This window comes from Carassius gibelio, chromosome A13 (genome assembly GCF_023724105.1).
Source record: "Carassius gibelio isolate Cgi1373 ecotype wild population from Czech Republic chromosome A13, carGib1.2-hapl.c, whole genome shotgun sequence".
Taxonomy (NCBI): domain Eukaryota; kingdom Metazoa; phylum Chordata; class Actinopteri; order Cypriniformes; family Cyprinidae; genus Carassius; species Carassius gibelio.
In genome coordinates this window covers 11,146,362-11,162,121 of record NC_068383.1, presented here as the reverse complement: position 1 = coordinate 11,162,121, position 15,760 = coordinate 11,146,362, and the positions used below count along the sequence as shown (strand labels likewise).

General features: G+C 34.5%; 2 protein-coding genes across 3 annotated transcripts; one reads left to right on the top strand and one right to left on the bottom strand.

The window, feature by feature from the left end:
* The first annotated feature begins 467 nt into the window (after positions 1-467).
* On the top strand, positions 468-4,785 carry LOC128026142 (CUE domain-containing protein 2). Its single transcript, XM_052612902.1, has 9 exons — positions 468-640; positions 1,251-1,325; positions 1,423-1,566; positions 1,703-1,764; positions 1,873-1,997; positions 2,086-2,256; positions 2,753-2,817; positions 2,902-2,962; positions 3,047-4,785. The coding sequence occupies exons 2-9, from the start codon at positions 1,252-1,254 to the stop codon at positions 3,191-3,193; spliced, it is 849 nt and encodes a 282-aa protein (XP_052468862.1). The 5' UTR covers positions 468-640; position 1,251; the 3' UTR covers positions 3,194-4,785.
* On the bottom strand, positions 3,600-12,933 carry LOC128026141 (hypoxia-inducible factor 1-alpha inhibitor). 2 transcript variants are annotated; one of them, XM_052612901.1, is made up of 9 exons: positions 12,513-12,933; positions 10,797-11,047; positions 10,469-10,617; positions 9,906-10,051; positions 9,222-9,328; positions 7,696-7,759; positions 6,302-6,412; positions 5,777-5,859; positions 3,600-4,030 (listed from the first exon to the last, which is right to left on the bottom strand). In XM_052612901.1, the coding sequence occupies exons 1-8, from the start codon at positions 12,696-12,698 to the stop codon at positions 5,803-5,805; spliced, it is 1,071 nt and encodes a 356-aa protein (XP_052468861.1). In that variant the 5' UTR covers positions 12,699-12,933; the 3' UTR covers positions 3,600-4,030; positions 5,777-5,802. The 2 variants fall into 2 exon arrangements, with proteins under 2 accessions (XP_052468861.1, XP_052468860.1); XM_052612900.1 differs by lacking the exon at positions 3,600-4,030 and having other exon boundaries at positions 4,941-5,859; positions 12,513-12,931.
* Positions 12,934-15,760: the final 2,827 nt, after the last annotated feature.

Here is a 15,760-nt window from a genome sequence, read left to right as displayed (position 1 = left end):
ACATTTTTATTAATGTAGTCTGATTTTAATTTATTATTGTGACAAATGTAGTGACAAATGTACTGTAGAAATAAAACTATCACAAATTGCATTTTTATCTGACACTTAAACCTAAAATTCCTCAGTATCTTTATACAAAACATTGTTCAGTCTCTACTTGTTGAGTAAAACGTGTTGGTTACGAATGACTTACCTTGGCCTTTATTTGTGAATGAGATGATGACAAAATAAATGTTCCATTAAAATATATCACAACAAAAATGTTGGAATCACAGTAATCATAATAAATCAGTCAATTATTGCAGCACAAAACAGGTAGGGTCACATTTGAACTCCAAGCGTAAATCTGTACTATGACACTGAATGCTTAATAAACTATATCATACAGCAGAACAGTGAATAAAGAGAATAAAATGCCTTTGTAACTCTATAAATGCAATCTAAACAGTGACACGCGGGTGTGTTTACATTAAAGAGGACGTGACGTCAAATGTTTTGAACCTCGGCGACCGCGCGCAGGGCTAGTGAATTAGCTAAACATTTTACGATTTATTGCCAGCTTGCCAACACTAGTTATACATTTTTACGAGCTGAGTTTTGTTATACTTTCATTCTTTTAGCCGTGTGGTTTGATCCAAAGGTGAGATGAACATCTAAAGGCCTTTTTTGCATGTTATAGGTCTATGCTAGTTAGCCATCGGCTACCAACTGGGCACAGATAAACAAACCATGACATTGGAATCAAATGATATGAATCAAATGTTTATCATTTGTCCACCGTGTTTATAAAATGTTAACTATAAGATTGATTGTACCAATGTATGATTAAACGCCGTAATAATGTGTAGAGATTGCGTGCAAGCGTTGCCGTTTTGCAAACGTTTTCCAACAAATGTAATAAAATTATTTGGTAACGTTAATTTAAAGAGGTGCACTGAATCCCGTATCCACGTCGAAGCACGCAAAACAAAAATCAGTTTTTGGACTATTTAGGCCTTGCATAAAAAATGCGTGTCTCAACTTTTTGTAACTTGTTTAACTTTTGAGCACCAAATGATACAGACTCTTAACCTTCACTTTGATGTCAGTTGATGTTGAGCACAATCTCCAGCATTCTGCCAGTTATTTAGCATCGTGTTTGTTTTCTGAAACATACCTGCATTAAAGCTTCTCGTATTGGTTGTCTAATAAATTGTAATTTCTTCTTTGTTATCGCTTCACCTTTATAATCCGACTAACGTTACATGAAGGATGGATCTTCAAAAAATAATCCACCACGCGCTGCACGACTTCATTTCTTCATATATTCCTCACGCGGATCTGAGGTGAAGGCGTGTCACTTCATACCTTTAATATTTAAAAAAAATTCTCCTCAATCATGAAAATATATCGTTGACCTTTTTTTATTTTTATTTTGATTAGTACGCTAGATGATGTGATTTTGTCCTACATCACTGGGGTGCTAGAAGATTTGGGATTTCAAGAAAGTGTGGAGGAGAACTTTGATGTAGAGGTGTTTGTTGAAATGTTGGAGGCCTACATTCCTGGTTTCTCAGATATTGACAGGTAACTGTGGGCTGATGTCTCTCCAGTTTTCTCCTACTGAGATTTACAATTTGTTTTATTTTTTTATTTTCAATTTGTATTAAAATTGTATCATATTTTCATGCATTTTTGACTGTTATACGTTTTTTTCTTATAGTGTCAAAGTCTGTGAGATGATGTTTAATCTGGCATCAAAGTTGGCCTCAGCCCGAGATACAGGTCATTTTCCTTTCATAACATTGCATTTTTTATTATATTGTATTAGATGCATTTGTTTTGAAAAAAAAAAAAAAAGAAAGAAAGAAATGTGATTCTTGTCTGTTAAAGAATCTGGAGAGATGAAAATAGAGGAAAGTAAATTTCCCCTCTCAGAAAGCTCTTCTTTAATCCATGGAGGTTCAAGAGAAAAGACACACAACTTCACAGTACAGGCAGAGGGAGCCACAGCTAAGGTAATGGGCCTTTCAAGCACATTCACAATGTACCAGATGCTGGCCAGCTGGTTGCCAAGTGAATAAGTGTTTGGAAATATGTTTTCAGGTTACTGAATCATCGTGGGACCAACAGGAGCAACATCTTCTTGAAATGTTTCCTAAATGCAGTGTGACTGAGGCCAGAAGTGCATTGTCGATTGCTAAAGGAGACATGGAGGAAGCTGTTCGTCTCATTATTGAGGGAGATGTCCAGCTTAAGTGCTCAATGTCTCTCGATGTAAGTTCAATTTGTACATCATAAAACTTTAATTATAGATAAAATTATCTATAAATGTTTTTTTTTTTTTTTGCCCTTTGTCTCTTAACTATTATTCAAGATTAATGTTTTTTATATATTTGAAAGGTATTATAGGGATATTTTGTTGCAAATCAGTTCAGTGATGATAAATAAAACTGTTAAAAAATATTTTTTGTTAATTGAAATGAGGCTAAAATAACATAAATATTTGAAAAACTTAGTTTTAAATTTTTTTAAAGAAAATGAAATGTTTAGTCATATATTTGTTAAAAGAAAAAGTTTAAGTATTCAAATAACAAAAATAAATCGAAGCTAAAAGGAAAAAAGTAAAAAAAAATTAAACAAGCACAAAAGTACTCTGACTTTAACAAAAATTACAATAAAAATTGTATAATATAAATATGAACGTATACTATAATAGTATATAGATAATACTAAAATAACACTGATGCCTTAAAGTTGTATTTTTTTTTAGGCAAACCAAGGGAAGACGGTTTCTGCTGAAGTTGATCAGAAACTTAAAGCAAGCATTTTAGAAAAGTGAGTTGTTACCTTGATCTCACTTTTTATATTGGATATCACTGCCAGCTGAAAAAAAGCTTAATCAAATGTTTGGACCCGCAGGTACATGCTGGTTGATAGTGAAGAAGACAAGATAGTGCACCGACCAGTCACTCCTAAAGAAGTATGTTTTCAGTGATCACATTATATAATATTGATGAATTATGTAGATATTAATTCTTTTCACTTCCTATATGGCCATCTGCAGGCTCCTAAGAAACTGGTGCGCTATCACGGCAGTCAGGTGGTCACCACAAAGGGAGAGCGTTACCATCTAGTCAAGAAAGAAGAACCGGATGACATGAAGAAGACTTACGTTAGTCTCAAACCAGCACGCAAATATCGCTTTCATTGATAAAAGGCATTTTGCTGATGGACCATTCAGAGTCAGCCCTCCGTGTTTTTGATATTTGTGTCTGGTTATCTGTGACTGGAAACAGATGTTTTAGTTTTTATTTAAATGTATCTTGGTCCAAATGTGTGTCCATTTACATAGATGGTGCTGGAGGTTTTGGTTCTTGGGAGTTTAGATGTTTGAATTGACTTGATCTTGTGTAATCTCCCAGTGAGTCCTTATCTTACTCTATTTTTTTTAACTACTTTTTACTAAAACCTTAAGCTATACCTAAAAACATGGTGTTTACATATGACATACATAATTTTACTGAAAGTCATTGACATGTTCTGCAAAGTGGTTGTTTTGTTATAAAATCAACCAGTTATGATTATTTTCGGTGGCAGGAAACGGTTGAACAACAGTGTTTGCATTATGTGTTTATTTTCATATACAGAAATAAAAAGACTCCATAAATGTTCGTACAGAGACTATAGAATAGCAGAGTCTGTGTGACAGTTGATTTGAGATGTAGTTCACTAACAATGTCTGCCTGTTAATTCGGGATTCAGCTCCACATATACACTGGACAAGCTTTGGATAGACCAAAGCTTCATCTGCATATTTTCTAGTTACTTTTTTTTTTCTTCTATATTTATTGTGCAGTTGCTATGCATAGATTTAGAAATGGATGTGCTTTGTGTTCACTATTAACAATTGTATTGTCATATCCACATTACACCAGTATTTAAGATTTGTTTGTGCTTGATGTACTCCATGTTGTCTTTGCCACTGAATCGCTGTATCCGCTGTCAACATTAGCGGTCACCTCCACCCACCACCACCATGACCCTGAAACTGAAGTGCAGTGATTAGATTCAAATAAATATTAGCGTTATTTTTCAAGGACTGGTGTTTTTGAGAATAACTAGTAAATAATTGTTTTACGAATGTTGTCATTCCTCATTTGTCTACTTTAAATGATTTTAAACTAAAAGCGGTTTTGAAACTGATTTTTCTACCTTTAAAGTATACTAAAGAGAATAATGAGGTTGTGTTTAAAGAATAAATTAATTTTAGTGTGGAGGAATATACACATCTAAAAGACACAAAGGTGAGAAAAAAAGACAACATGTTTTAATTTAAAAACTTGAACAGACAAAACCACTTTAAGCCACTCGGAAATCAGTACGGAGAACTACAGAAATCTAAAGATCATGCAGATAGTCTGAAGTAACAGGTTCGGTTCTCTTCTATTTTTACACTACTTGGATCACACTCTAAAGCACGTCAAACAATATTAGAACACATGTAAATTATTTTAAAAGACATGTCTGTGAAAGGCCAAACACTTAAACAAATAATCTTGTTCAAATATTATATTCCTATGTAATCTTTGTAAGAATGCCTATAACAAGAGTTATAATTAATTTCATATTGTGTGTTCTTAATGACAGGCAATTTATATAAGATGACTACTATCATTGATGGTACACTGTTTGACATTTTGGCAAAATATAAAGTCAGCTAATACACATCCATGAAATACCAATATGTGTATGTAATGAAGAAAACTTTGAAACACTGTATATTCATTAAAGAATTAAAGTGGCCATTTGTGTTGTTTGCTTTCTTCTCTGAACAAAAGTGGAAATTGTATCTTAGTAAATTGTATCTTAAAAGCACAAATTTTAACAACAAAAAAGAAATTAACAGGATAAAACCAAAGAGTTGAACTGCATTTTCAAAGACTTAAATCTAGACCAAACCATTCCAAATCTTTTATTTCCTTTCAATTCATGGTGACAGCTAACACTTGGCAGGTGTAGTTCATTCTAAGTTACAATCCATACAGAAATGGTACCACAAAAAGTTTCATTGAAAAATATAACAGAAACTAAAACAATTGCCTTATAGTACACTTACCTAAAAAAAAAAATTCAACATTTTAATTCAGCGAGTCAGCTACCAAAGGATAAGAAATCCTTTGTTGTAAAAACATATTGTGGCTGACCGTTGTATTCTGCATTACCTCTATCATAACAGAAACAAGGTTAAGCCATGAGATCAAATTCAAAAGCAAACTCACAAAAAAAAAAAAAAACATCATAAAATGTATCAACAGTTTAAAACCGTCAATGAGCTGATGGTAGGGTTCAAGTTGTAAATCATCCTCCTCTGTGGATATGCTCGAGGCACTCTGCCAGTTTCACTGCACGGACTCTGAACCACAGGAGTTAAATCGTGACATATGGCACCTTCTTTGTCCCAACATGGGACAAAACCTGACAACAGGCGCACTGGGTGGTGCAAAAGTGCTTTACAGTCTCTGCTAATGCATTCGTCTATTTTTTAGCATGTAATGCTGCACACATACGAATTTAAGGACCTGTTAAGGAGAGATCCACTCAAGATTCCTCACCAGTGGTTTTCCTCTTAACACCAACACAGAACTAGCTATAATGGGTCCAGTAAATGAAAGCAGACAAAAGGCAGGAGTCTTTATACTTCCAAAATACTGCCATGCACTGGCAACAGCCTCTTTCAACAGCCTGAATGTACACACAAGCATATACTCATATCCACACACACATATAAACAGACCTTAGCAGCACACTAAAGAGTGGCCTTTAACTCAGTCCATGATCATATCTGCCCTTGATCATCATGTTCAGCAACGGACCAACCTGTTGAAAACAGGGATTTAAAAAAATAATCTTGAATACCTCATTAGAATATGAGAAGCAAAATGACATGCAGTATGTTTTTTGTGCCTTTTTTTATAAAACTATATTTAATTATTAAAAAACAACAACTGCCAGACATGACCTTAAAAGTGTAAGAATTCGTGCTCATTTAATTTGTAGAAAGGCGAATTCCCCGTCTTTGAACAAACATACATTTAACAATTAAAGTAGTGGAAGAAAAAGGTTATTCATTTTTGCTCTAGTCACAGTCAAATGTAGGCGTGCACAATTATATTCAGGTTTAAAGCAGGTTAGCCACAAATATACGTGTAATTGGGTTATTGTCAAGGTCAAAATACACAGGGAATTCCTTAATGCATTATTCATATCTGAGGACCTAAAAACGGAAAAGGCTTTGATTGACTGTTCTACTTCTCTGTACCTCATGCGGGTCCCTCAAGGCCTCTCCCAACATCTTCTCTATATTCCTCATTATGGCCACCTTCTGATGAGCTTTCAAAGGGTACTCTATCCTCTTTGGAGTGGGTGCCCCCTGGAAATATTTTGTACAATATTGGTTGATTGGTGCTAAGATATATCATAGGGCTGCACGATTCTGGATAAATTGAGAATCACGATTTTTTGATCTCATATAGAGATCACGATTCTCCTACGATTCTTTATTATTATTATTACTATTAACATTATCATTATCACAAGTATATAAATTAATTATTTTATTTTGCAAGGATTCTTTAAATTGATCAAGTGTGACAAAGACATTTATAACAAAATATTTCTATTACACACAATTATTGTTCTTCTGAACTTTCTATCAAAGAAACCTGAAAAAAATCTACTCATCTGTTTTCAACATAATAATAATAATAATAATAATAATAATAATAATAATAATGTTTTTTTTTGAACGGCAAAACAGCATATTAAAATGATTTCTGAAGATCATGTGACACTGAAGACTGGAGTAATGATGCTGAAAATACAGCTGCACACCACAGAAATAAATTACATTTTAAAATACATTCAAGTGAAAGCAGTTATTTTAAATGGTAAAAATATTTCAAAACTTTACTGTTTTTGCTGTACTTTGGATCAGATAAATATAGTTTGGTGAGCAGAAGAGACTTTAAAAAAAACATTACACATCTTATGGTTCAAAAACTTTTGACTGGTAGTGTATATATAATATATTAAAAACCCCAGTTTTTTTTAATATTAGAATGATGAAAAAGTTGTTTAGATCACTGATTCAACGACTCACTCATAAACCTACTACACTTGTTTCATTTCTGGATGAATCAGCGTTTTTGAACGATTCTCTTGAATGAAAAATTAATTCATTGACAAATAAATTAAGACACTTTTCGCCACCTATTGGTGAAACAATGCAATCAACACAAACGTTATTTAAAGCGCAGTACTTTCAAAAGGGGATTTGTTATATTTTGATCGCTGCCATATAGACATCAATGTTTATATTTAAACTATAAACTTTATCCCAGTATTTCTGTGATAATATAAATGACTGTAAGACAGATATAATACTGTGTAGTTGAAAAGACTGTTTGTGAAGATGTTTCTTAACCAAACATGGTAAGAGCTCTCTCTGTGTCAGCGGCAGTGCGCGCACGGATCTGAATGATCCGGTAAGACTTTGTCAAAGGTTTAACAGACTCGGGGAATCGTTGTCTTTTAGAAATGAGATCGAGAGGGTGTCTGAATCGAGATCGCGATCTTTTAACGATTAATCGTGCAGCTCTAATATATCATGTTTACAAATAAGACAGTGGATGAGATGGTGCTGCAAGAGCATACCTTGTACCAGAAGTTTACTGTGAGGGTCACTCCTCCATTCAACAGGGACTCAATGTGATGCCACCTTTATCAAATGAAAAATGCCTACATTTATCATTTAAGATAATTTCATAAACCAATACAGTATTATGCAAAACTTTTGGGGTCATTAAGATATAATAAAAACATATTCAGCAAGAATGCTTAATTATAAAAACGCATAAATCTATATCTAATAATTATGTTATTTTGAACTCTTTATTCATCAAAGAATCCTGAAAAAAAGAAAAGAAAAGAAAATGTTTCTTGAGCACCAAATCAGCATATTAGAATGATTTCTGCAGGATTTCTGGTGTAAAGGTGCTGAAAATTCAGCTTTGCCATAACAGGATTCAATTACATTTTAAATGATATAAAAATAAAAACAGACAAAAAAACTATTTTGAGTAGTTATTTCATAGAATTTCTGTTCTTAACTGTAATTCATAATCAAATGAATGCAACCTAAGAGAGCATAAACCTCCCTCGAAAACATTTTTTAAATCTTACTGAGCCAAACCTTTAAACAGCAGGGGACAACAATATATTTTATGAATTTAAATAATTGACTTTTAAATATGTTCACCCATTTTTGGATTGCTTTATCATTCCTTAATCATATAAAAATGCATTTAGAACTAAATATTCTAAAACTATTCTAAAATGAATAGTTTTTTTTTTTTTTTTTTTTTACATACAATAACATTCCTTTGCTATTTATGTTTAAGACTATTTAGATAAGAGCAGCATGCCTGCAGGAAAGTCAAACTGAAAAACCATTCAAATCCCACACCGGACATTCCTTCCACACCTGCCAAACTGTGATGGTTCTCTTAACAAAGTGTGCACTTTACACATATAAACTGCACTCTTACACAGCTAATGAAAACCTGCTAGGAAAGTTTTTGAGAGACTTGAACCATTACATGGCAACAAGCTTCACTTTTGAAACGTGTGCCTGATTTTAAGTACATATGCAGCATGATGCCCCGTGCACCACTCTTTGTCCATGTGTCAGAGTAGAGTTCAGATATACACACACAAGGAAAGTCTGAGAACATTTGAAAAACAGTACAACATTCTGGTGTTCACTCTCTAATTCAAACGGAGGCCCTTCTGTAACACTAGGTTAAAAGAAGATGAAAGGTGTTCACACTCAGGCAGCCATGAGGAAAAAGGATGGACTGTAGAATTACACAGCTGGTTGGCATCATTTTGCCCTCCAGTGACTAGGGGGAGCAAGGAGTTGGAAGACCAAGCCGTCATGGCTGAGTCACTCTCACAGGCTTGAAACTAAGTCAGCAGCCCATGGAGGAAGAGAGCCAGAGGCCTGCTGAATATTCCTAACAGCTTTTCCCAAGCACTCATCCTGTTTGCCTTTAGTTGGTCAAACAGATAATTCCTTATCAAACTCCACATTTGGTTGAGCCAGACTGGCAAAATTACACATTTCATCTTAAAGTAATCACTGTGACCAATCTTTTCCATGTATTTGAAAGCAATCTTACCAGTACATTGGGATGTATAAGACATCACCTGGTCCCACGACAGCCTCATATCCAACAGCATTTGTGAAATTAGGAAACTTGTCATAATCTGGATTTTCAAAATCGACCTATGAACGTAAACAAAATAAAAATAAAAAATCTTATTGTTAGTCTTAAAGAGTATGAAAAAAGTTTTTCAGCCAATGGTTCTCAAACCTTTCATACCAAAAACAACATTTGTACAACATTCGGTCTAGAGGCCATTTGGGTATCCCAGCAACATAGAGAGAAGAACTGCAGATTAATATTTGTGAAGTGTTATTGCTAACTTGAGATCTGTAAAAAATGCTTTCTGGGACCTAGTATAAATCAAACACAATTATCAGCATATTTTCTGGCATCTCTGTTTGTTTAATGTTTTTGCATTCACTGCTCTCAAATCAGCCCACTCATTGTAGAGGAGTGGAAAAAGTCATGTGACAAACTGATGAATATAATATTTAGCTTTTTTGGTTAATATTGTTAACTTGAACATTAGTTTGCATGCTGTATTGCTGAAGTACAAAGTAGGCTATGCAATAGATTACTAGACATAATACAGCAAAAAAAAAAAAAAAAAAATTAGAGCAGACTAAACTTCTGGGGTAATCACACATACCAAAAATTGAGAACTGCGGGTCTAGAGTTTTATCAAACATACAATACCTGACTCTGTCGGTCACATGGGTGATGAACTGGGTAAGGATAGAGGCAGTCAAACTGGTCTGGAGGAAAGAGGATGCATCTCTTATGTCCTTTGATTTGTGCAAAGAAATTCTGCTGCTCATCATAGTGTGCTGGTGTCACATTGCCTGGTGGAACAAAAAAATTAGATGGTTACTGCACCAAATTAAATGTAGACAATTTTCAAGTAGTAGTAGTAGATGTATAATTTTATTTAATGTCATGTCAGCATTTCCAAGGCAAAAACTTAATTTCAAAAATACAAATAACAAACACAAAAACCAAGGAAATAAATAAACATCACAAGTAATATTATACAAGATTTTTTTTAATTAACAATAAAAATTCTAAATTCTACAATGTTACTGAATAAGTGAATTAACTTCATAAAAGAGCTTTCTACTGGCATTAAAACCGGGATAGTCCAAAAAAAATAAAAGGGATATGTTTGACAGTTTTCAAGAGGAAAAGCCAATCATTATATTTTAACTAATCATGCCAATAAATGATATAGAGAATAAGTTGCACTGAAACTGTATGTATACCTTCCATGCCTATGAGCAGCAAATTTGAGGTCAGCGGTCCCCAGTTTCGTTTAGCTTGCTGTTTGTTAATCCAGTTCCAATTGAATCCAAGGAAATCCACCACTATTTTTCGGCCGACTGTATCATTCAGAGTTTGTTGCAAGTACACTCTACAAATTACACAGCAATTTCATTTCACATATTAAAAATGTCACAAATTTAATCTAACTTCAAAATGCAATTCTACCTATCAGAATTTTTGAAAAAAGACAGAGCAACCGTCTTTGTTTTTATGGCAAACATAGTTACAAATCAATGTGCCTTCACTTTAAAAAATAAAAAAATTCACCTTTCTTTTCCACCTTGTTTCTCTGTTTGATGCATCTTGTCAACAAACTCAGAAAATTTCATCTCTATTCGACGAGATTTGGGTACAAAGTCCTGAAAGTTTGCCATTTTCTTCTCGTCATAATACAAGAATTTGTGATTTTCTGCTATGTAAACAGAGAAGTCCCCATTTCCAATGTTCTCTTGCAAGTAGGGTATGTCCCATTTTAGAGCTGGATATACTAAATTGGTGTCTGTTAATACAACAGGCTCCTACAAAAGAAAAAGAAAAATTTATTTACTTAGAAGATTAATCAGTCAGACATAATGGTTTTAAAAACAACAGATATGTAATATATATGAATGCTATTTTTGGTGAGTCATTCTTAGTTTCTGTTCATCATTCTGTAAGCGCAATCACCTTTAACTTTGCTGCATGTTTCCTGCAGACCCAAACACACTATCACACTCATGGTTGCATTCAAACGCAAATATTTATACAACATCTTAAATACTACATTAAACCGAACTGCAAAAATACGCTCCGAGTCGTGCAGCCACAGCGACCCCTCCAATGCTCGCCGTTTATTTGACAGAATTATCCTGATACAGCAGCATAAAAAAAGTGGCAAGTGCTACGTGACCAGAAGAACGTAGACTGTTCCAGCACGCGCATTGAACAATCCACGCTCTCGCGCTCCGCTGCAGCTACACCAGACGACCGCTAACTTACAGGAACAAACCACCATGCAACGACAAAGACTTTTAAATGTAAATTACTAATATATACATGGTATTAAATAAAAAATTATTAAACAACTTCGTATTGAACTATGATTCAGGAATGATCCTGATCTCGTGTTCATATATATATATATATATATATATATATATATATATATATATATATATATATATGACATTCTTAAAAAAAATCATTAATTCTAAAAGAATTCTAACGATTGCTCTCGTAAACAGCTAAAATTGTTCACTGTCAATGTTTACAGGAGACCGCAATCAACACAACATGAACAACGTGCTTCGACTGATCTCATTACAGCCCACTACCACAGTAGTTTCTGTGTACAGATTAAGACTTTGATTATACTTTAAATTTATAAGATAAGATATTTTTCTACTTTGTTTTAATACTTTTCCTTTCTGTTTGGTTCGGAAACCACTCCCTCCTTAGGCCGTGTAAAAACACTATAAAATGTGTATACGTCTGATCTATCATTAAATAATATAAATAAATGCTATATATATTATAACATCTAGTTAAAACGTTAACAAACTGTTTTAGGAAATGCACTAAATTACGATATCTAACTGAGATAATGTAAGTTAACGCGAACTTTTCACGTTATGTAGAAATTATAAATACCGAACCGTTTACTAATTTACTAATCTACATTTAAAATAACTTAAAATGGCAGTTACAAACCGAACTATGTTACAAACCTAAACTTATTTATAACTGATCAAATTTGTCTGCTTATTGGGATCTGACCTAAGTTACTTAAAGGATCTCTGTCAAACACATTAAGAAGTTTCAGCAATAATCCCAGCACGATCTGTGTTTTGTCCTATTAGAAAAATGTGTTTAATAGCCTGCTGTTTGAGTTTGGTTAAATCAGCATTTCATTTTAGTGCACCTTGCACCCATCCAAACGAATCTACAGTCATCTGTCGCACTCGAAAAAGATGCAGAATAAATTTGCAAACATGTTAATGTTACCTCGTTATTGATGAGGACCTCGGCACGCGGATCTGTATGGGATAGTCGCGGTATCTGTCGTGTTGGAAAAGTATACTGTCGAAGCTGCGACTCATTCCAGCCTGTGTCGCGAAGATCTGTGAAGGCGGCGGCGGCAGCTCCATCGGTCTCTGCTGGGTCCGCCTCAGCCACGGTCGCGGCTGCCATGTCCTCTAAGTGCGCCAGAGGATTGCTGTTACTTCACAGTAAAGTCGCACGAGGGTGTACGGCACAGCCGTTAAGCAGAGAGAGGAGCAGCGAGCGCGAGAACCGCGAACAGCGATCACCCGAACGGAGCAACCCTCGCAGTCATACAAGCAGCATGATGAAAACAGACAAACCCTCGAAGCTTTCTTAACACCCACCGGAAGTGTTTTTTTTCCCCTTCAAAATACAAGTCTTTAAACCGTTGGACGCTGTTCTTTATAAATGAGTGGGTGAGCAATAAGGAAACTATTACAAATATGTCAATCTTCAAAACAATTCGCAGAATAAAACCTATAGGGTAGTAAGGAATGGGACGTGAAACGAAAGAGCACAGCTCAGAAAACTATGAACTATGGTCCTTTAGTAGGCAAGACAACACAGCTGATTGGGTAAAATGAACTAATAACCATACTTCGTCAGTTGATTGATCACAGTACATTAAGCCAATCGTTTTGTATTTAAAAAATATTAAATGTGTTCGAATATGCAAATGAGCACCATACAATTAAATTTAAGCCTACGCTCATTTCCATACACTTCCAAAACAGAAATCTGAACAGGTTCAAAATTCTTGTTTCAATTCACATGCTAAGTATAATATTAAAACACTTTTAACACACCAAAAAATCTGAAAAGTCCTCAAAAAAAAAAAAAGCCGGAGTGCGGATTGAACAGTAGATGGGGATATTGGACAACTGACTGCTATTCGTGGTCGGCCATAAGGGGCTAAGAATATTCTAGTAGATTAATTCAGGTGTTTTTATTATCGCACTATGCATCACATGAATAGAAATGCTTTCGGATTAGGCAACAGAAAAAAACATCTGAGTCAAAATACAACACTAGAACATACTACCACCTGGATTACTTGTAACCATATCACCTGTCACTACTTCCTCTTGTGACAGATGGGTAATTTGTACGCTGTGTTAAAAGTGACACAAAGTAACCTTTTCAAACAGTGTTATCAAATCTATTTTTTTTCTTTCACTTTTCCCTTGAGCTTTCACAGATGCTTTTCTTGTAAAATACAGGTAACCTCCAGAGGGCGCCAAAAAATCAAGCTGTGTACAATATCATGCAGGTTTTTTGTTTTGGCCTAGTCTGAATCTAAGACAAGACGGATGCATTTTCCTTTTGATTTATAATAGTATTTTAAGTATTATTAATGATACCCATAGATCCTATTTTGCTTTTTTATAAATTACATTATAAAGTAAATATATACATAGGGTTGTCTCTGGCTCTAAAATGCTAATTCTCTTCTGGATTTTAGGACTATTGAGCACCTCAAGCTTGAAATCACTCACGGTTATGAACTTGAAATCTTGTCTGTGGCAATAATCAGTTCACCAGCGGATGGAGCTACAGCTACAGATCAAAGTTAGAAAACAATCTATAAATATTTGTTTTTTTTTTTCTGAAATATTGTTCCTCTTCATACTCAAAAGTTGAAGGAATATTAGCATAGGCTATAGGTATATCACTGTTATACTAACATGTTTGACAAAATAACCAAGGCATTTCAACAACATCTTTTATTTTGTGGAAAAACACTGTTATCAAAATTAAAGAACAGTAACCTCTGTTGGATGAAAGAAGATTACAAAAAATTTTTTGAGGGTGACAGCCGTCAAAATTATTTGTAATTGTAGAGGCCCCTGCTTTGAGTGACTTTAGGACATCTGCAGCCACAGGACATCACTAGTTTCTCAATCTGCTCTGGTGTGATCTTGGTCCACTCTTCTTCCACTCTCTTCCATAGTCAGTAACTTTAGTTGGTTTATAAGCCATAACTTTCTCGTCAAGAATTTTCCAGAGATTTTCAGTTGGGTTTATATCAGGACTCTGGGCCATCCATTTTATTATTTCAGTGTTTTCAGCTTCAAGGAAGTACTAAACCCATTCTGCAGTGTGACAGGAGCATTGTCTTGCATGAAAATGCTTGCAGGGAAGGTACCTCATGTTGTTGAAGGAGGTCCTGATAAATATTTGCATTCACCCTGCCATGTAACCCATAAGAGTCCCAACTCCTTTTGCAGAAAACATCCCCCAAACCATGACTCTTCCTCCTCAACCTTTTACTCACTTTAAATTGCTCTCATCACTAAAGTGAACTTTGGACCATGTTCTCCTCTGTCCATACAGAGCTTAGCCATTTGATTCTTTCTGATGAAAGTTTTGGTCACTGCAGAGTGCACTTTCAGTCCAACTCTTAAACAAAGTTCAGCACTGAACTGGCAAGCAATTCCAGCTTTGGTGTTGAAGTGATTTCCCATTGAGATTCTTCGTATCATCCTGTCTTCTTGTGCATTTTTCTCACATGGATGGATGACCTGCCTTTTGGGGGACTTTTATGTCATTGATACACTGCAATATTCGAGAAATCACAGATTTGGAATGACCAACCTTTCTTGCAATGGCTGAAAGTTAACTCCTGTTAACTTCAAATAGGACTAAGAAGTGACCTTGAAATATAGGAAATTGCAGGTTGTTCTCAAATTGTGCAAAATGCAAATATTTCTCAAAAAGCAGCTGTTAATGTAAAAAAAAAAATGCTGTAAAATTTTGGGGTATCAAATGATTAACCATGATGAATGTTGTACTGCACAATGTTTTAAATATTTGAGCTATGATTTGGACGGTATATTTTAATCGGAAAGTCGTGTAAACCAACTGGTGTACAAAACTAGGGGAATGTCAAAGGGAGAAGACAAACAGTCTTTTCCCACCCACCGCTACACTAACACCCATGCTGACCCATGCTGTTCTTCCCCCAGATGACTTAAGTCATAAAGCCCATTAGTCAAGGTTTTTCAGAGCCATTAAATGTAATTTCCCTAATTTCTGTGAATTATTTCATCATTTATGTGTGCTATGAGAGCATATGGCCATCAGTCAATCTGCTAAACATATTTCCACAAAAAACAATAAAGCATAAAATATTGTATTCCGATTATTTTTATATATATATATATATATATATATATATATATATATATATATATATATAAACAACAACA